The 16,377-nt window shown below is 45.8% G+C and overlaps 1 protein-coding gene across 1 annotated transcript in view; it reads left to right on the forward strand.

The window, feature by feature from the left end:
* The window catches only part of TYRO3 (TYRO3 protein tyrosine kinase), a 41,307-nt gene that overhangs the window by 905 nt on the left and 24,025 nt on the right, over positions 1-16,377 (forward strand). The window contains exons 2-6 of the mRNA XM_063159059.1: positions 2,787-2,970; positions 5,034-5,134; positions 9,122-9,292; positions 11,978-12,064; positions 16,001-16,116. Coding sequence (XP_063015129.1) covers positions 2,787-2,970; positions 5,034-5,134; positions 9,122-9,292; positions 11,978-12,064; positions 16,001-16,116 — 659 coding nt within the window. The remainder of the gene's footprint in view (positions 1-2,786; positions 2,971-5,033; positions 5,135-9,121; positions 9,293-11,977; positions 12,065-16,000; positions 16,117-16,377) is intronic.

Genomic DNA, 16,377 nt, shown 5'->3' on the forward strand with positions numbered 1-16,377 from the left:
GCGGCTTTTGTTGTTGTTTTCCGTCATGAACTCGTTTTGCGAAGTTTCACACTCCGGTCGGCAAGGAAAGCAGCGTGCTGGAGCGTCTCGGCGCCCCGGCCAGCCTCCTCCCGACTTGAGCGGGAGTTTGGGCTCCGCGCTGCGTGTGGAGCGATGTGCGTGCAGTGGCACGGAGCTGGGGAGGCTGTGGCACAGGCTGGATCGCTAGATCAGCGTCCTAAGGAATCTGAGGAGCAAAAAAACCTTTACCCTGCATGCATGAGCAGACGTCTTCCTCTCTCTCCACTCCCAACATCACAAAAAACATATTCTGTTCCTAGGAATTAAAATATTCAGAGATAGCAAGTTTAAAAAGCAAACAAACAGATGTGTCATGTATTTTGACAACTAGTGTGTTCACTTGCTGTCAATTCAGACAATTGCTTGATAAGTCATTTGAAACAGTTCTGTTTCCTACCTATACATTTCACAATCTGCAGCTCTTACAGGTAGGCTTGGCGGAACCTATTTGGATGAAATTACTTCTTGCACAGTTGAATCAAGAATGTTGTCAGATGAGAAATAGTGAGTGGGAGAGTAAAACGAGGAATAGGTGGAAATTAAAATTCTTATGTGATTCTTCCTGGTACCTGCAGGAAGAGATGCTGCAGCCAAAACTGCGTTACTGACCTGTGAAGTTATTAAAAATACCTGACCTGTAATTCTTCATTTCGGTTGAAATTGATGGAGGGATTATACTTGGACAATATGTACAACTCTGACTGAACACTTGTACTGTATGTTAATTTCCTACATCACTGATTCCTCTGCTAACTGAAAACCATATAGAATCTCTAACAATATTTCCTGGTTTAATTTATGACTAACTCTTTCAGCAGGGCAGTCTGAAGCATGTTGAGTAGTTTGATTTTCCATGAAGGCACCTGTAATGAAAATGTCTGTCAGTTTCTGCATGTGTAGCAGCCTGGCTATATCAGTTTTCTGTAACACAGAGAGAGCTGCTATGAAGCTTTCACGTATTATTCCAGTGCTTTGAGTGGTGGAAGGGAGGATGCTTTCTGGCATGCACTGGGACATGTAGTTTGTGTCACATTTAAGTAATGCGAGGTTAGATCATCCTCACCCAAGGTGATCAAATCCTTAGCCCAGCAAATGAGCTGTAGCAACTAAACTCAAATGATCAGCTTGCCCGTTTTCCAGTGCTCTCCGTGAATTTGTTAAATGAATAACAGCAGATAGAAAGGCAAAAGACTGAGCGTCGGGAAACCAGCTGGGGAATCTCATTAAGGAAAGGAATAAAGCCCTTCTGCCTGTGTTCTGGGTTCTCTCCTAGACTACTGGGTACAGGCTGCTGGTGGCAGAGCGCTGGCTGGTCCCACAGTGCTGGCTCCCCTTCTCCCAGCTGTTACAACCACGCTGTGAGCTCCTCTGCTGCTCCTCTGCCCTGTGAGGTGGTGCCCTCGTGGCTGTGGGAGGGTGGCGTTTTAGCAAGAAGGGAAGTGGCAGATCTGAAATCTGTGTTGGATTGCTGGAAAGGCTGTAACAGAGTTTGAGAGCAACAGGGGCTGCTCACTAAGCAGCACTTTCTGACTGGCTCTGTGGGTAGCAAGGCATCCTGTGAGAAGCTGACCAACCAGTGAACTACGTGAAGTTGTAATGTACTGTGATATGTGGCCAGGCAAGAGTGATGGAGTAATTTTTTTCTGAAGGATGTGGAGTCCACTGCCAGGGCATAGTACTGGACTCGGCTAGACCTGTTCTGGTCTGTCAGTCCTGTGCCACTGCATAGGAAATAGCCACTCTCCCTAACAAAACTAACTTTACATTTATTTTCTACCTTCCTGCTTTCCCACGGTCTCCTTTGATCTTCTGGTTCCTCCTTTATATGCCTGTCTTTCTTAAATGTGCTTAGATAGTTGGCTTCCGTGTCTTCTCATGCTAACAAATTCCATACATTCACTTCTGCTTGAGGGAAACACTCCCGGTCCACCCACACATGTAACAGTGCTCCGGGGCAAATTCTGATCACTTCTGTGTCCACAAACCTGAGCAGCTTCACCAGCTCTGGCCCTGCTGCTTTGGGGTGCCAGTGGTGTAGCTCTGGGTACAGTGGGGTCCTTTGGCTGGACCGAAGGGTCCTCCAGGTGGCTCATTCCGCACACACCCACATCACGTGACAGAAATATCTGTTCTCTACACAGTTCTGCTCCTCAGTGAGGTATGGTGTGGAATAGGCTTTGTTTTCGTGGGTTTTGCAAATTGTAGAGAAGCTCTCTGTAAGGCAGGAGAACAGTGTATGCTGAATAACAAAACATAATTGATTCTTTCTCATATCCACGCTCTTTGCAAATGCGTACAAGGGAGCAAGCACGATGTTTTCTTAGCAGCACAAGAACAGCAGAGCTTAAATCCAGGCCTGGGGAAAAGAGGGAGGTGTGGCAGCGTGTTGAAGGGATGCAGTTAGCACTGCTGGAACACTGACACGGCGAAGCTCCCGGCATTTCTGTGTGTCTCTGCTTGGGCACTGCTCTGCAGAACATCACCCTGCTGTTACACGAGTTGAAAAAACCCCCATGTACATGCTGAACCACCACTTTTCTCCAGCAACTGTGCTTTCAGTGCTTGCATTTGCTTAGCAGACGTAGTAGAGCAGTGCTGAGACTAACACACTCCTCTGCAGCGTGTGCTGGTAGGGTGCATAATTCCAGACCACCAACCTAGAGTAATTTGCTGTACTCCAACCCCCCTTCTTCTGGGGGTGGGGCGGAGTAGTATTTTTTTTTTAGGTATGAAATTTACAGGACCTCCAATCAAATTAAAGGTGTCCCAGGGTCAACCCGTGAAACTAAATTGCAGCCTCGAGGGAATGGAAGATCCCGAGATGTTGTGGATCAAGGACGGAGCAGTGGTGCAAAGCGTAGACCAGGTGTACATTCCAGTAGATGAAGAACACTGGATCGGCTTCCTCAGGTACAACAGATGCAGAGAAGGAAGGATATCATGGAAACTATTGCACAGTTTTCTGCTGTCAGCTATATCTCTGCAACTGCAGTGCCCTCAGTGGGGCAAAGTCCTTAGGTCTGCAGTTCACTGTGTGGCAAGGGCATAACTGAGAGCAGAACTGAAGCCACTGAGTGCTGAGATTTTTTCCACTAGAACCATATTGGTTTTCTGACTACTGCGGGGACAGGTGCTTTGCTAACGCTTGTGATGCTTGAGACGTGACTTCAAGGTGAAAGGATGGTCTTGCTTTGTTTGTTCATCTTGCTCTGCCATGCAGCAGTATAAATAGGTTTTCTCTCGTACTCATCCTGTTCTCTTACTCTCTCTCTTGAGCTGTCAGTTTGCCTAAAGGATGAGGATTGTTGATTGAAATGATACTCCCAGGACTACATCCCCTTCCTTTCTTTGGGGAGGAATGTTTGTCCTCTGAACCATCCCTAATTCATTTTGCAATGAATCCTAATTTATTCCTAATACATTTACACTACATGATATCGGTCCTGACCCATTCAGAGGCATGAAACTCTTGTGCAAAGCAGATCTCTATACTTTTATTTCAACAGAAGAGGGATGTCAGCTAGTTCTGGAAGTACTGAGATAAACAAGACCCAAGGTTCTGCTCTGTCTTTTTTTATGCATTAAAAGAGCTTGTACAGATAAATATACCAACACCACACCACAAGAGCTCAAAACTGTTGACTGACTGAGAATCACTCTTCCCTGAGCTCTGGCTTCATCTCCTGTTACATTTCTTGGATTGACACTGCACAGGGTCTCCAATTCCAGCAACTAAAAGTGTTTGTGTTAAAGCTTGTCTGTAAGAAACATTTTGGTAGGAAAAACATCTGTGCACAGTAAAACTATTGCATAACATTATGTTGTGGAAACAGTTTGTCTTGAAACTATACTGTTTACTTCCCCCCAGTTCCACAAGTTAACTCTGTCCTTCACAATCTCATTCTGATCTCCTTTCTTGCCTCTTGTTTTACTCTGCTGAGAACTCTCTCTGCAGCACCAGAGATAAGTTAGGGTGCTAAATCTGGATGTATCTGAATCTCTCTCTCCTTCTTCCTTTCTTCTCCCAAAGAGATCATTTCTGCCATCCATGTGTGACTCTCTGCTGTGATCACTGTATTTCAGAACATGGGCAGGACAGCTGATGCCATTTGAAGGTCCAGCTCTGAAAATCGGGCTGTAGTGGGTCCATTGTGTGCATTTCAGCAAACTCTCCCCCCTTTCTGTCTTCCTTCCTGAGACATCCTTGCCCTTCTCCTGGAGGACTGCTAGCCTTAGAAAGGTGGGCATCAGCTCTGCGGGGGATGCCTGCATGGCAGCGGGCGCGAGGCTGCGCGGCCTGCGGGGAGCAGGCAGCGCTGGTGCCCGGACGGGCTCTCCGAGCCACACTGTCGCCTTTGGCAGCTGACACCTCGTTGCTTCGGTACCAAATTCTGCCCTTGCTCACCATTCACCAGCATAACCCCTTGAAATCACAAACTGGGAGGCCCAAGGAGTTTTGCAGCGTGAGCCGCTCTGGAATCGGGGTAGGGCTGAGCGCAGTTGAGGCAGGGGGACCCTTTTCTGCCCCATCTGTTCCTGTACAGGCTGTGCCAGTCCTGTTGCCTGAGGCAAAGCAGTCCAGCTCACCAGAGGTTTGCAGTGCAGAGTTTCCTGCTAGCTCAGATGTAGGCCAAGCTGTCGCACTTGAAGGCTAGCTAGAGTCATGATTCAGGATGGAGATGACCTCTTCCTATCCTCAGAGGACACAGATGACTGGTTTTCTGCGAGAATGTTTTGGAGGAAGACTGTCTGCTCTGCAAGGACTTTCTCCACCCACTTTAGAGAGGAGCCTCCCATCTCTGCTGTTTTGCCATGTGCTTTGTGCTGGCTGGCTGTTGATCTCCTCCCCAGAGCTGGCTGTGTCTCAGTGGGTGTTTTCCATGCATCTGGTTTGCAAAACACTGGAGGGTCCTTTGGGGCAAAAACATGCTTTATCCACATAAAATATCGATATGGCTTTTGACTTTTTTCAGCTTGAAATCCGTCGAGCGGACAGATTCTGGGAAGTACTGGTGCCAGGTTGAGAACGGGGGGAAGAAGGAAGAATCACAACAAGTGTGGCTCATAGTGGAAGGTAAGGAGGAGTAGTAGTGCTGGTTTCCTTTCACGGCTGACCCACCAATATGCTCCAGGTCGAAGTGGTGAGAGCAGATTGCTCCAGTGACAGGCTTCTTGGCTCTGAACCATTGCTGCTGACTGCAGGGAAATCACTACAGAGCAGGAGTAAGAGCTAGGAGAACTGCTTCAAAGGGCAGAGCTGTCCGTTCATTGCCTTCTGGTTTTATTTTGGCATGTTAGGAAACAAGATCTTTTTGTGCAAGCACATTTCTTTCCAGCTTTTAAATCCATTGTTGCTGCCATCTCTAAATAATTCATAGAATGGTGAATAGTTCAAGTTGAGAGGGATCCATGGGGCTCATCTGGTCCAACCCACTTCTCTAAGCAGGGTCACAGTCTGCTTCTGTGTGTCAGCCAAGCAGGTCTTTGTGGGCAAGGTGCAGTTTTAACACAGTTGTGAGTTCTGTGAGAAGTGCTGTACATCAGCACTTCATAGCTGTGGCTGCTCTGTGTGGCACTTTTCTGTCCAGGGTTGTCTGATAGGAAGGGCTTCTACATGGCTGCTAAATATCACCCAAGGTGGTGTGGATTGGTGGCTTCTTACTTTCTCTAGTTTCATTTCCCTTGAGTCATGATTCTGGTAGATCCTTTGTTAGGAGCTAGTAGTCATAGGATGGCTTAATTTTTGGTGAGGAAGTTGACAGGAACAACACATTTTCAGCAAGAAGTAGTTTTTTGGATGTGTTTGGTAACATTTTGGGGCAGAGCTGAATTGACAGTCCTAGACGGGGGGAGCAGGGAGGGGGTTGTGGGAGGTGATGTGGTCGGGGTGTTTTACAGTAAAGGTGTCGCTCACTCAGAGCATGGGAACATTCATAGCAGCTCTCACAAGAGGAGTAACACGTTCTGCCTTCCATAAATCCCAGGCTTTTGTCCACCTAAATTTTACAGCTTAAAACACTCTCTTGTGTGGAGTTTCTATTTCTATCCAATTACCATGGTCTGCTCCAGAGGTGGCTGCATTTGCATGGTGGGTGCATGAGGAGTGACTGGGTAGCTCAGCGTGCCAAGCTGAAATAAACACGCTGCCTTTCTGGACTGCACAGGCAAAAAGTATCTAAGTCACAAAAAAACGGCTGCAGTTAGGTAAGGTGGAGTATATTGAGAATGAAAGCCAAAGCTTACAGCTGAAGTGAAAAAAAATCAACCAGTTGCCTTTATGAGAAAAACAAGTACAGCACAAGGTAGTTAAACTTGAACTGGGCATGTAATCATGTGTAAAGGGAGTTGGTGGATATAATTAAAAATTAACAAGTAGTGATAAGGGGTGGAGTTTAAAAAATGTGTCAGCTCTTAGTATAAGAAAGCACCTGGGTTTTCAGACCCACCTTCACTGTTATCTCTGCGTATTTTTTCCCTGGACATGCCAGCTTTGTGTAGCAGTGGCTGCTCTATCGATAACAACTGTCCTCTGACTGAAAGAGGATCTTTACTCTGGTGATTTGCAGCCTTCACTAGGTGCTGACATGCCTCAGTGTGGCACACAAACAAATGTGGACTATTGGTGATCTAACTTAAAGTGAGCTTGACTGCATTTCTATGCTGTGTAATAATATCTGCTTAGGTAGGCTGTATCTGCCAGATTTTCTAGCAATGGTATTTGAACTGTCTTTGTAATAAAAATGTTTGATCTTATGAAACACTTCTTTGAATTTACAAAACCAAAACTGTTTTGAACCTGTTTCCTGATTCAGAAACTAGTCTCTGGCCTTGCTGAGAACATGATGGCTGGAGAGGTGATCTCAGAGGCACACTGTGGAGTGTTAAAAAATGGATTGGGTTTCTTACAGAGCTTTCTGTCTCAAAATACACCTCTGACTATGTGGCTGTTCTTGGGGCTGCTAGCCCCCATTGTGGCTATAGTCAGAGACCAAGCCACACCTGTATGGGCACATTCCCCTGAATCAATCAACTCTGTCTCGAAACTGTACATAAAAATCAGCCTTAAAGGTTGGATACTGCGTTGGAAGAGGGGAATAGGTTGGATGATCTCCTTGATTTTGTGCTGATTTCCTGGCTGCTGACTGCTCAGTGCCTCCGTGGGGTGTCTGTGAAAAGGATGTGCTGGCACTCACCTCTTGTACCAGGAACTGGGAGGCTAAATGTGTCACAGGCAGCGAGCTGCCCAGGTAACATACGGACGGGGGCAGTGCAAGTTCCTCAGCTGGATGAGTCAGCTGCACTCCCTCAACTATGAAAGTTTTTATTTGTGGTCTTGTCTGCTCTGTTTAGCTGCTCCCAAAGTGAGAAAACCTGCTGGGCTGGGCAGGATCTTCCTGAAAGTTTACCTTGGGTGTCATGACAAATGGACAGGAGGCAGGGATCCTGCTCACAGGTAGAGAAACGGTGATTATTTTCCCCTCTAATCTTCCTTGGAGAAGGAAGGCAAAGCAGGCAGAGGTGTCACAGCTGGTATCTCAAAAGCTTACTCATTTTTATTGTTTATGTATGAATGCAATAAAAAAATGAAGTAAAATGTGTCAGCAAAAACCAGCAGTATGCCATGACAATGGATATACGTGTCCTGAATATTAGCCTTTGCACAGATAGGCACTCTCATTCCTCAAGAGACTTGGGTTTAGACCTGTTTTAATCTGTTTTAATCATTTACTTACTACTCTAAGGGAAGGAGGCAAGGAAGGCACAAAGGAGCTGCTACCTGAAAGATGAAACTGTGACTGGACAGTCAGTGAAAGACTGAGGAAAGCACTTTTGTATGTAGCTTGCAGGAAATGTCAGGCTTCTAAATCCCTATTAGGCACCCGTATTAATTGCCTGCTGGTGGAGGTGCTTGGGCCTGTCATCTTTGGCCAGGGACAGACAGTATAATTTCAGCATGTGAATGCACAATGTTGTCAGTTCCTCTGTTTCTGTGAGGCAACAGATCAGCAGCTTCCAGAACACACTTTTCCCAGCTGAGAATGCCTGATTTTGGTTGGGGTAAGTGGTGTTGGTAGCAGCAGTGTTTGACACACAAAGATTTCTGTATAGAAGGGAACTGAACATTTCTCTGGGCCTTCAGCTCTTCCAACAATCACAAGAAGTGACTGGCTGTCCTGCATGGTCAGCACTGCTGCTGATGGCTGCTGAAATTTGTGCTACTGGTTTGGAGCAATGAAACCACAAGAGCTTTGGCATTGCCCATAAGAAGAACCACATCTCTTGATGTGTGGAATTACACTCATCTATTGCCATTTAGAGATGACCTAAGGTAGGTAGCATTGCAGCTGCATTCTGCTCCCCGTGGGCCTAGCCTGATACCTGTTGTACCAACCAGGAGTCTTTCCATGGTGGGGAGCAGGTAATTACTGAGAGAGCTGTGTCCGTGGATAGCCTTCAGCTCTGAAACAAATTACCCCTGGCTCCAAGGCAGCCCGCTTGTCGTGGTGTCACAGCGTGCTGGAAGGCATCTCCATTCAACTAAGCTCCAGAGAGAGCATTGTAAATGCTCCAGTCTCTCGCCGCGAGGATTCTTTCCTCATTCGGGGCTTTGTTGAAGCTGGCAGTTCAACGCTTTCTCAAGCTTCAGTTTTTAATGCATGGCAAGAGGTATCTGCAGCTGGATTAGCTTTTAAAGTGGTGTCTGCCACTGCTAAAGTTATTGACTGTTGCCTCTTTAAACTCCATTCTCTCCAGCTGAAAAATTGAGAAAATACTACCACTAAAAGCTGTTTCATAGGGGGGTCTTGAAAGTGGTTTTTCAAAGGCACTGTGGGAAGCAAGCACTCTTTCTCTCTGACTTCCAGGAGTAGTAGTACTTAGGTGTTCGTGCCCTGAGGTGATGAAGCATATCTGACCCTTGGTTTTTTGTGGAGGCCTTGGAGGGCGTTGGATTCAGCCTAGCAGCAGGACAGATGGATGTCCAGTGCTGTGCACTGGTGTTAATGGAAATAAACAAGAGGCGGTTGCTCCAGTTATTGCCACTTGTCTGTTGCTTTTCCAGGTGTGCCCTACTTTACTGTGGAACCTGAGGATGTGTCTGTGTCCCCTAATGCTCCATTTCATATGGCCTGTGCTGCTGTTGGTCCCCCTGAACCAGTGACAATTGTCTGGTGGATGGGAGACTCGAGAGTGGGGCTTCCAGACGTCTCCCCCTCCATCTTAAATGTGTCAGGTAAGGCTGCTGCCACTGCCGGGATCACCTGGAGCATCAGAAGAGGAGAACAGCTCTCTTCTGATCGTGCCCTGTGCCTTGGGTAGCCACAAAGTGTGGGAATGATGTTTAGCTCTGCGTTAAAGGCTGAGTGGTCGTGATCACACATGATCACACACAAGGATTATCTCAAGGAGTGTTTTTGCTGCTGGCTTGAGGCACACAGGCTCTTACAGAGTTTGGGTAGGCCTGGCACTCTTGTTGAAGATGCTGTTGAACAGATGATGCATTGGGCGCCTCTTGTTCCACCACGTGGAGGGTGTTCATGGTTATATGAAGTGACTCTGTTGGTGCCATTTCTCTTGGAACTCTCCAAGCATTCACATGTAGCAGATGCCATCCCCTCCTTCTGTGCATAGCCCTGCTTTCCCCTCTCTTACCCAACCTAATCTCTGTTCTTGCAGGCTTGCTGGATGCTTTTATCATTAAAATCTGACTGCCTCATGTAATTGATACTTCAAGAGTGATTGTATCAGTGCTGAAATGGGCTGGTTGATACCCTTCAAGACCAAGGTTTGCCCCAGAGCAGAGCTTTCCCCAGCAGAGTCAGCAGAAAAACTCAGGAGCCAGTAGGTGCTAGGGCCTCTTTTCAGACCACTTTCAGAAAAAGGTGATGTTTCTCTACCTAGAACTGACTGCAGCTACCTCTTGCAGTTACCTCTTAAGTTGCCTCTTAAATTCTTGCAGTTACCTCTTAAAAGTAACTTCATTGTAGTTAGTTGTCCAACAGCCTGCTGTTTTATTATTATCAACTCCCCTGACCCAAAGTTTAACTAGTTATTTAGAAAGAAAAGGTTTTGAACTAAGAGTTGTCTCTGTGACCTCTTTATCAGTGTTAATACAGTTACACCCAGGGTGAGTTTTTGTATGTCTTTGACCATCCTTTGAGCTGTCCAGTCCTATTCAGGCTTTCCTCAGAACCTTTTTTATTCACAAATCAAAACGTGATTTGTGATTTGAAATGGTTTTAATAATCTGCTCCCTCTCTTAGGTAGCCAGCAACGCTGTTTCTAAGTTGGAAATGAAAACTGCTCCCTTATGATATAATCTGCCTGTTGAAATGGAAACTGAAAAGACGGATAGTCAAGAGGAGAAAGACAATAAAAAAATAAGCTACCCCTCCTCCACTAACTCATCCCACAGTGCCTCACAAAATATCTGTTGTTGGGGGGCAGTGGCTTGGAAGCCTGAAAAAGACATCTACTCCCAGTGATTCTCCAAATGAATTGCTATTTTATTTATTAAGTGTCTTCAGCACCTTTATTTGCTTCCAGTGTTCTTTGGGATGCCCCTTGGGCACACCTTCTTTCATTGCACTTTGGGGTGTCCCTTGGGCATATCTTGTCTTTGCAACTTGAAACATTAGCAGGACACAATCTGCATGGTTGGATTACCAAAGCATGTCAAAAGAGGCGGTTGGTAAGAAAACAAGCATTGCACTCTGAAGAAAATAGTAACAAAATACTTGGCTAGAAAGCAAGCATTTAGAAGGTTCAGCAATGTTGTATTTGGAAAGCAGTGCTGGCATGGTGTTAGGGAACATGCAGTTCCTGGTTTGTGGTATATTTTGTATTTTCCTCAGGGCAGGGCTGTGTTAGGTTCTGTCTTGGGACAGGCCTACCACCTCAGGTGCTGCTCTGCTGTACTGTCTGGCCTTCAGCCTCTTGGCAGCCTCTTCCTCTGGTTCACAGGGATGAGAATAGCACTCCCTGCTCTCTCTCCCATTTCACCTTCTTTGCAATGCTGTTAGTCTCAGGCTTGGGGGATGAGTCAATGGTCAGAGACACTGTGCAAGCTGCTCTGTGCAGCTCTGAAATTATTTTCCTTCCTAAATTGTATGCCCACGATGAGCCAATCTTTAACTTTTCTCAGAGTCTTTTAAGGCAACTGAGGGCCAAGCCACGTGACAATATCTGCTGGACACAGTTCTCCAGGCAGCCTTGCAAATCTATCTCAATTCTGATATATTTGCAATATCTGTGTGTGTCCTGGGACATCGTGCCATGATGCCATGGGATGGATGGATGGATGGATGGATGGATGGATGGATGGATGGATGGATGCTCACAGAACAAATTCTGACTTGTATCACCCCTGGAAAGTGTTTCAGTGCTGATGCAGTAGCATTTAACTCCCGCTTCCTTTGTGTGTCTCTAGAAGTCTGGTGCAAGGTGGGGGACAGGTGGGCATTGACTAGAAATAGGCAGCATCTGACTGAAGGTTTGCCTGGGCTTATAGCCCAGTTGGAAGATGAATGTTGCTCAAGTGTAGGCTGAGACCCAAAGCATTGGGCTTTGTGTGAGCTCACAGTTCAGCACAATCCTTGCTCCAAAGATGCTCACCAGAATGTGAGAAGCGGACGTCTACTACCTGAGCACTATGAGCTGCTGTCCTGACAGATTCTTCCTTCCTTTTCAGTGCTTTCAGACACTTCCATGAAATCTTTTCTGCATTGCCACACTCCCTCCATTAAAAGTATGTTTAGCACATTAGTTACACTGAAATCTGCATGCCTTTGATTGGCACCCAGCTCACCCCTCCAACTGCCTGGAGCTGGATGTCACAAAAAACTGAAATTCTGCTGAAGGTTGAAGCTGGATTATATAGCTATTTGTGTTTCCTTTCCTTTTCTTGGCTGCTCTCCAGGTATTAATCAAAGCACAGTTTTCTCCTGCGAAGCTCACAACGTAAAGGGATTGTCTTCATCTCGGACTGCCACTGTTCAAATTAAAGGTGAGAGACTGGGTGCCAGAGGCTGGGCAAGGGCCTCAGATTTGCTCTCTGGGGAGGGAAGGTAGAGCTCCTTAATGCCAGGAGGTGCCTCAAGGCTGCCAGCACCGGCTGGAGCTCTCAGCAGTGGAAACAATGCTTTGTGTTCTAACAGCAGTTCCCACTTCCTATGCGGGGCTGTATCCCAGGCTGTTGAAAATAATCCACATCTGATTCAGGAGTGGAAATGTGATGTCAAGTGACAGCTTTTCCTTGAAAAGAAGAGAGCTGGGGCGATTAAGTTTTTTGTGAGAGATGAAGCTGATATAAATTTGTAGCAGGGAAGTCCTTCCCTCTTGGGAATAGATGGGTCTTGTTAGAGCTAAAGAGGCCATTACTTCTGCTTGCTTTTGTTAGCATCACATTAGATACTGGAAAAAGTCAAGGAAGGTGATCACCAGTGGCCACTAAGGTCTGCTCATCCACGCTGGGTTTATGAATTTTATTTTTTTATTTTTGAAATTCTTTGCTCTTTAAAAGCTCATTGAAAACAAATAATTCCTAGCCTGTGCATGACCAGTTGCCATTTGGAAGTCTCCAGGCTGATGTGACATTTCCTCTGTTCCTCCAGGTAACTGAAACACAGGGATAATCAGAGCAATCAGCTCTTCCCCTCCTCTTCATGTTGAGATGCTTCTGCATTTGAATTTTTAGTCATGCTTTAATGCACTTTTAATTACGTGATCATCAGTTCCAGGAGAGGCATGGCACAAAAATAATTTGTTCCAAGTGGTAGCTTATTGCACAGCACAGATACAAGCAATCCTTTATGTACTGTAGTTGTAGTAGCTCATGTTCATTAAAGGACAGATCGAAATCCAGCTGTAACCTACTGCTCCTGGAGTGTGTTTTTGTTCAGGACATTGTGGTTACTGCTATGCCAAGAATGCAGAACGTTGCACTAGTAAGATTTATAACTTAATTTAAAACCATTTGGAGTTGTTGCCTTAAAGGCTTGTCTACACAGCGCAGTTATCTGTAGAATATATCTTCTATGGATATTTTATCCTGGGATAAATTTAGTTCACAAAGCTATTACACTTTAAAAAATCTTGTCAAGCCATAAATTGAAAAAAGAATTAGCATAAACAAGCTTTTGAAGTTTTTCATTTTAATACAGATTATTATTTTTTTAACCATTAATAAGATGAAGAAGTAACAACCTCAGAACTCTCTCATTTCCCAGCAATTATGTTTAGCTGAAAAGTGTTCGTCAGGGATCATCAGCTAATGAATCCACACAGCCTATTTATGGGGGTCATATTGCCATCACACACTTGGGTCACACACACATGTTCTAGAGCTGAGAAAGAGCAAGCTTAAGTCACTCAGCTAACATTGCACCAGATATGGCAAGTGCCAAAGACAAAAATTCAGGTTTTGAATAGCAAGTCCAGTGCTGTAGTCATAAAAGTAATGTCTGCAGTACCTCATACATATGTCTAAAAACGTAGTTATAAATTTACCTAAGTGACGAGGCTTTTCTAAATAGAAAAGTTTTGAAGATCTAGTATAGCCCTGTTAAAATTCAAGCAAACCTCCTACACAGCAGAAATAGGGCAGGTGCAAATAATGTTTATTTAGTTCTTGGTCCTGTGAACATGCAGAATTCAATGAAGTTACTTCTGGATGTAGCTGTCTGCGCATGCATGTTCAAGGCCTTCCTCTCTTACACAAACCCATCTGCTGATGAGGACTCTAAATCTTTCTACAATTTATTAAACAATTAGTTTCTTCTGTGTTTCCAGAGACAAATATTTTTGCTAGGACATTGACAAACTGTTAACATTTCTTCCTATTTGCTCCTGTTGTTGTTAATTATCTATTCTCTGTAGTGCCCACAATGTGCTGGGTGTACTCCAAGCAGAAAATTACTGTTATTGTGGCCCACGGTCCCCAGCCATTACAAAGCCCCATTGTTCAGCCGCTCTCTAAGCACAGAGGAAGCTAACTCTCTTGTGTTAACACTCAAGGTCCTGTTTTCTGACAGGCCTTTCTCCCCTTTATGTGTGCAGCTAACACTTTTAGGGTTGCATCCCGTGTTTCGGAGCACAACAGGAAACAGCCGCCCACAGTTTTTTCCCAGGAGATGAGGGGGACAATGCATCCGGCCCTTGCCTGCAGTTAGGGGAAGGTGCTGGCCAGCCAGCCCTCCTCAGCCACTGTCTCCTTCACACGGGGAGTGTGTTAGCAGCTGATTCTTCTCGCTGGTGGCACAGCACATACCTCCTTTGGGCCTGCCATCCTGCGTTGAAAAGTACCCGTTCTGCTAAACCCAAAAGTTACAGGTGTGTCTGCAAAAACTTGAGTTATGGACGATGTTTCAGTAATACCCAGTAAGCAGTAAAAGCAGAATTTTTTCCCCTTAAAGACCCTACAGACCTGAAAACAAAACATCAAAAGAGAATGAAACAAAGATGCAGGAAAGTCTTAAGTTAACTAACTAATAACTCATTGACCAGCTTCCATCCCAGACCCTTGGTCTGCTGCTCCACCCCCCACCCATACACCCTGTTGTTATCTAGGTGCCAGGCTCTGCCCTGAGTCCTGGTAACTGGTTAACCAGACAACAAAGGCTTTTTAGGGTTAATCTGTGTCACCATCTATTTGTCTCCTCCAGGCCCTCTGCAGAGACCTGAGCGTTTGGGCTCTGCATTTGTCTTGCAAGATGGCCCTGTGGATATGCTGAATGCAGCAGTATTGTGGGTGTCCTTGGTGCAGTGAAATACAAAGGTGCTCTGGCAGGGTAGAAGATGCAGCTGGAGAAATCCCGGCTTGGAATTGCTTTTCCATTGCTGCTTTCTGATGGATACAACTCAGGAGGCATGGAAAACTCAATCTGCAGGCAGAGCCTTGTCCTGAGGATGGGTTTCTGAAAGAGGACTCCTGAGGTGTACAATTTGTTGAGGTGCTGCAGGAAAACTCTTACAAGCACCAGCGTACAATTTTTTAAAATGAGAAGAAGGTCAGGGGAGAGGTTAGTTTTCATGAAGCTGCTAATTTTGTCAGGAGTGAAGTGCCAGAATGAAAACTCAGAGGTGAAAAAGAGATGGTGACCGGAATGATAGGAATTAACTATGTGGAATTGCAGTGAGAGGAAAGGAGAAGTCAAAGGGAAGCATCAAAGATCCTAAAAGGAAGCCAAGCAGTTTGGTGCTGTGCTGTGGTGGTAGGAAGCATGAGCATCTGACTAACTGTCCCATCTTGAAATCCTGATTTTGTTCCTGGCCCTGCCCTTAATTTGTGGAGTGGTATCAGCCACGTGTGGCAGTGTGACAGGCACTCCCCTTGGCTTGAATTTCCCCTCTGTAAAACAGAGTTTATTCATCCCAAGCCTGAGGAGGCAGTTTTCAATCCAGGCTCTGTCCCAAGGTGTTTCAGTGGGAGTTTGCAGTGGACACCTGGAGGCAGCACAAAGAGATCTACTGCAAATCCAGCTCCAGGGTATTCAGGTCACTGCAGCAAGCCACCCTCCACCTGGTGCTGGCAGAGCTGGTGTCAAGGGCTGGACTGAGAACCCAAGGTGGGATTTTAAAGCCCTGATTTAGTTCACAAGGTGGGTCCACAGGCAGCTGAGTCATGCCCTGCAATGGAGGGGGAAGGGAAGAGAGCTGAGTAGCAAAGGTGCAAACATCACACACTGGCATTGCTATCAAAGAGATCAACCACTGCCTGTATGCATCTATAGACAGTGATGAATGGCTGACAATAGCTTGTCCAGATGTTAAAATAATAGTTTCATTCACAACAATTCAGGGGCACTCTCTAAAGATGTGGTATTTTAGCACATTTCTGTTAGTGATTTCATTGCGTAATTTTTAGCCTCAAGCCTCTTCCATTTCCACGTGAATACCTGCTCAGTTCTGTGTACACTGAAAGGTCTCTTTGTTTCCTTTCCAGCCATGCCTCTCCCGCCTCTCAATGTAACTGTAAGCCAAGTCACCAGCAGCAATGCCAGCGTGATCTGGGTGCCAGGATTCGATGGCCGTGCACCTCTCCATTCTTGCACTCTTCAGGTATGGCCTCTCTGCCTTGTGCCCTGCCCTGCATAAATAATTGGACTCTTCTAAGCCGCATTTCCTGGGCTATCATTTGCTCTCCCAACATTTTAGCCATGTTCCAATTCTTACTTCACAGCCTTAAAACATAAAAACTTAACAGGAGGCAACTCACAGGTGCCAAAGAGCAGGTCATGAACTTCATGCTCAAAAGCTGTGTTAAGGACTGGCCACATTCTCCTGGCCAGCAGGTTATCAGTTGCTTCGTGGCAGCTGCTC

The sequence above is a fragment of the Melospiza melodia genome, chromosome 6, assembly GCF_035770615.1.
Source record: "Melospiza melodia melodia isolate bMelMel2 chromosome 6, bMelMel2.pri, whole genome shotgun sequence".
In the NCBI taxonomy this organism is placed as follows: domain Eukaryota; kingdom Metazoa; phylum Chordata; class Aves; order Passeriformes; family Passerellidae; genus Melospiza; species Melospiza melodia.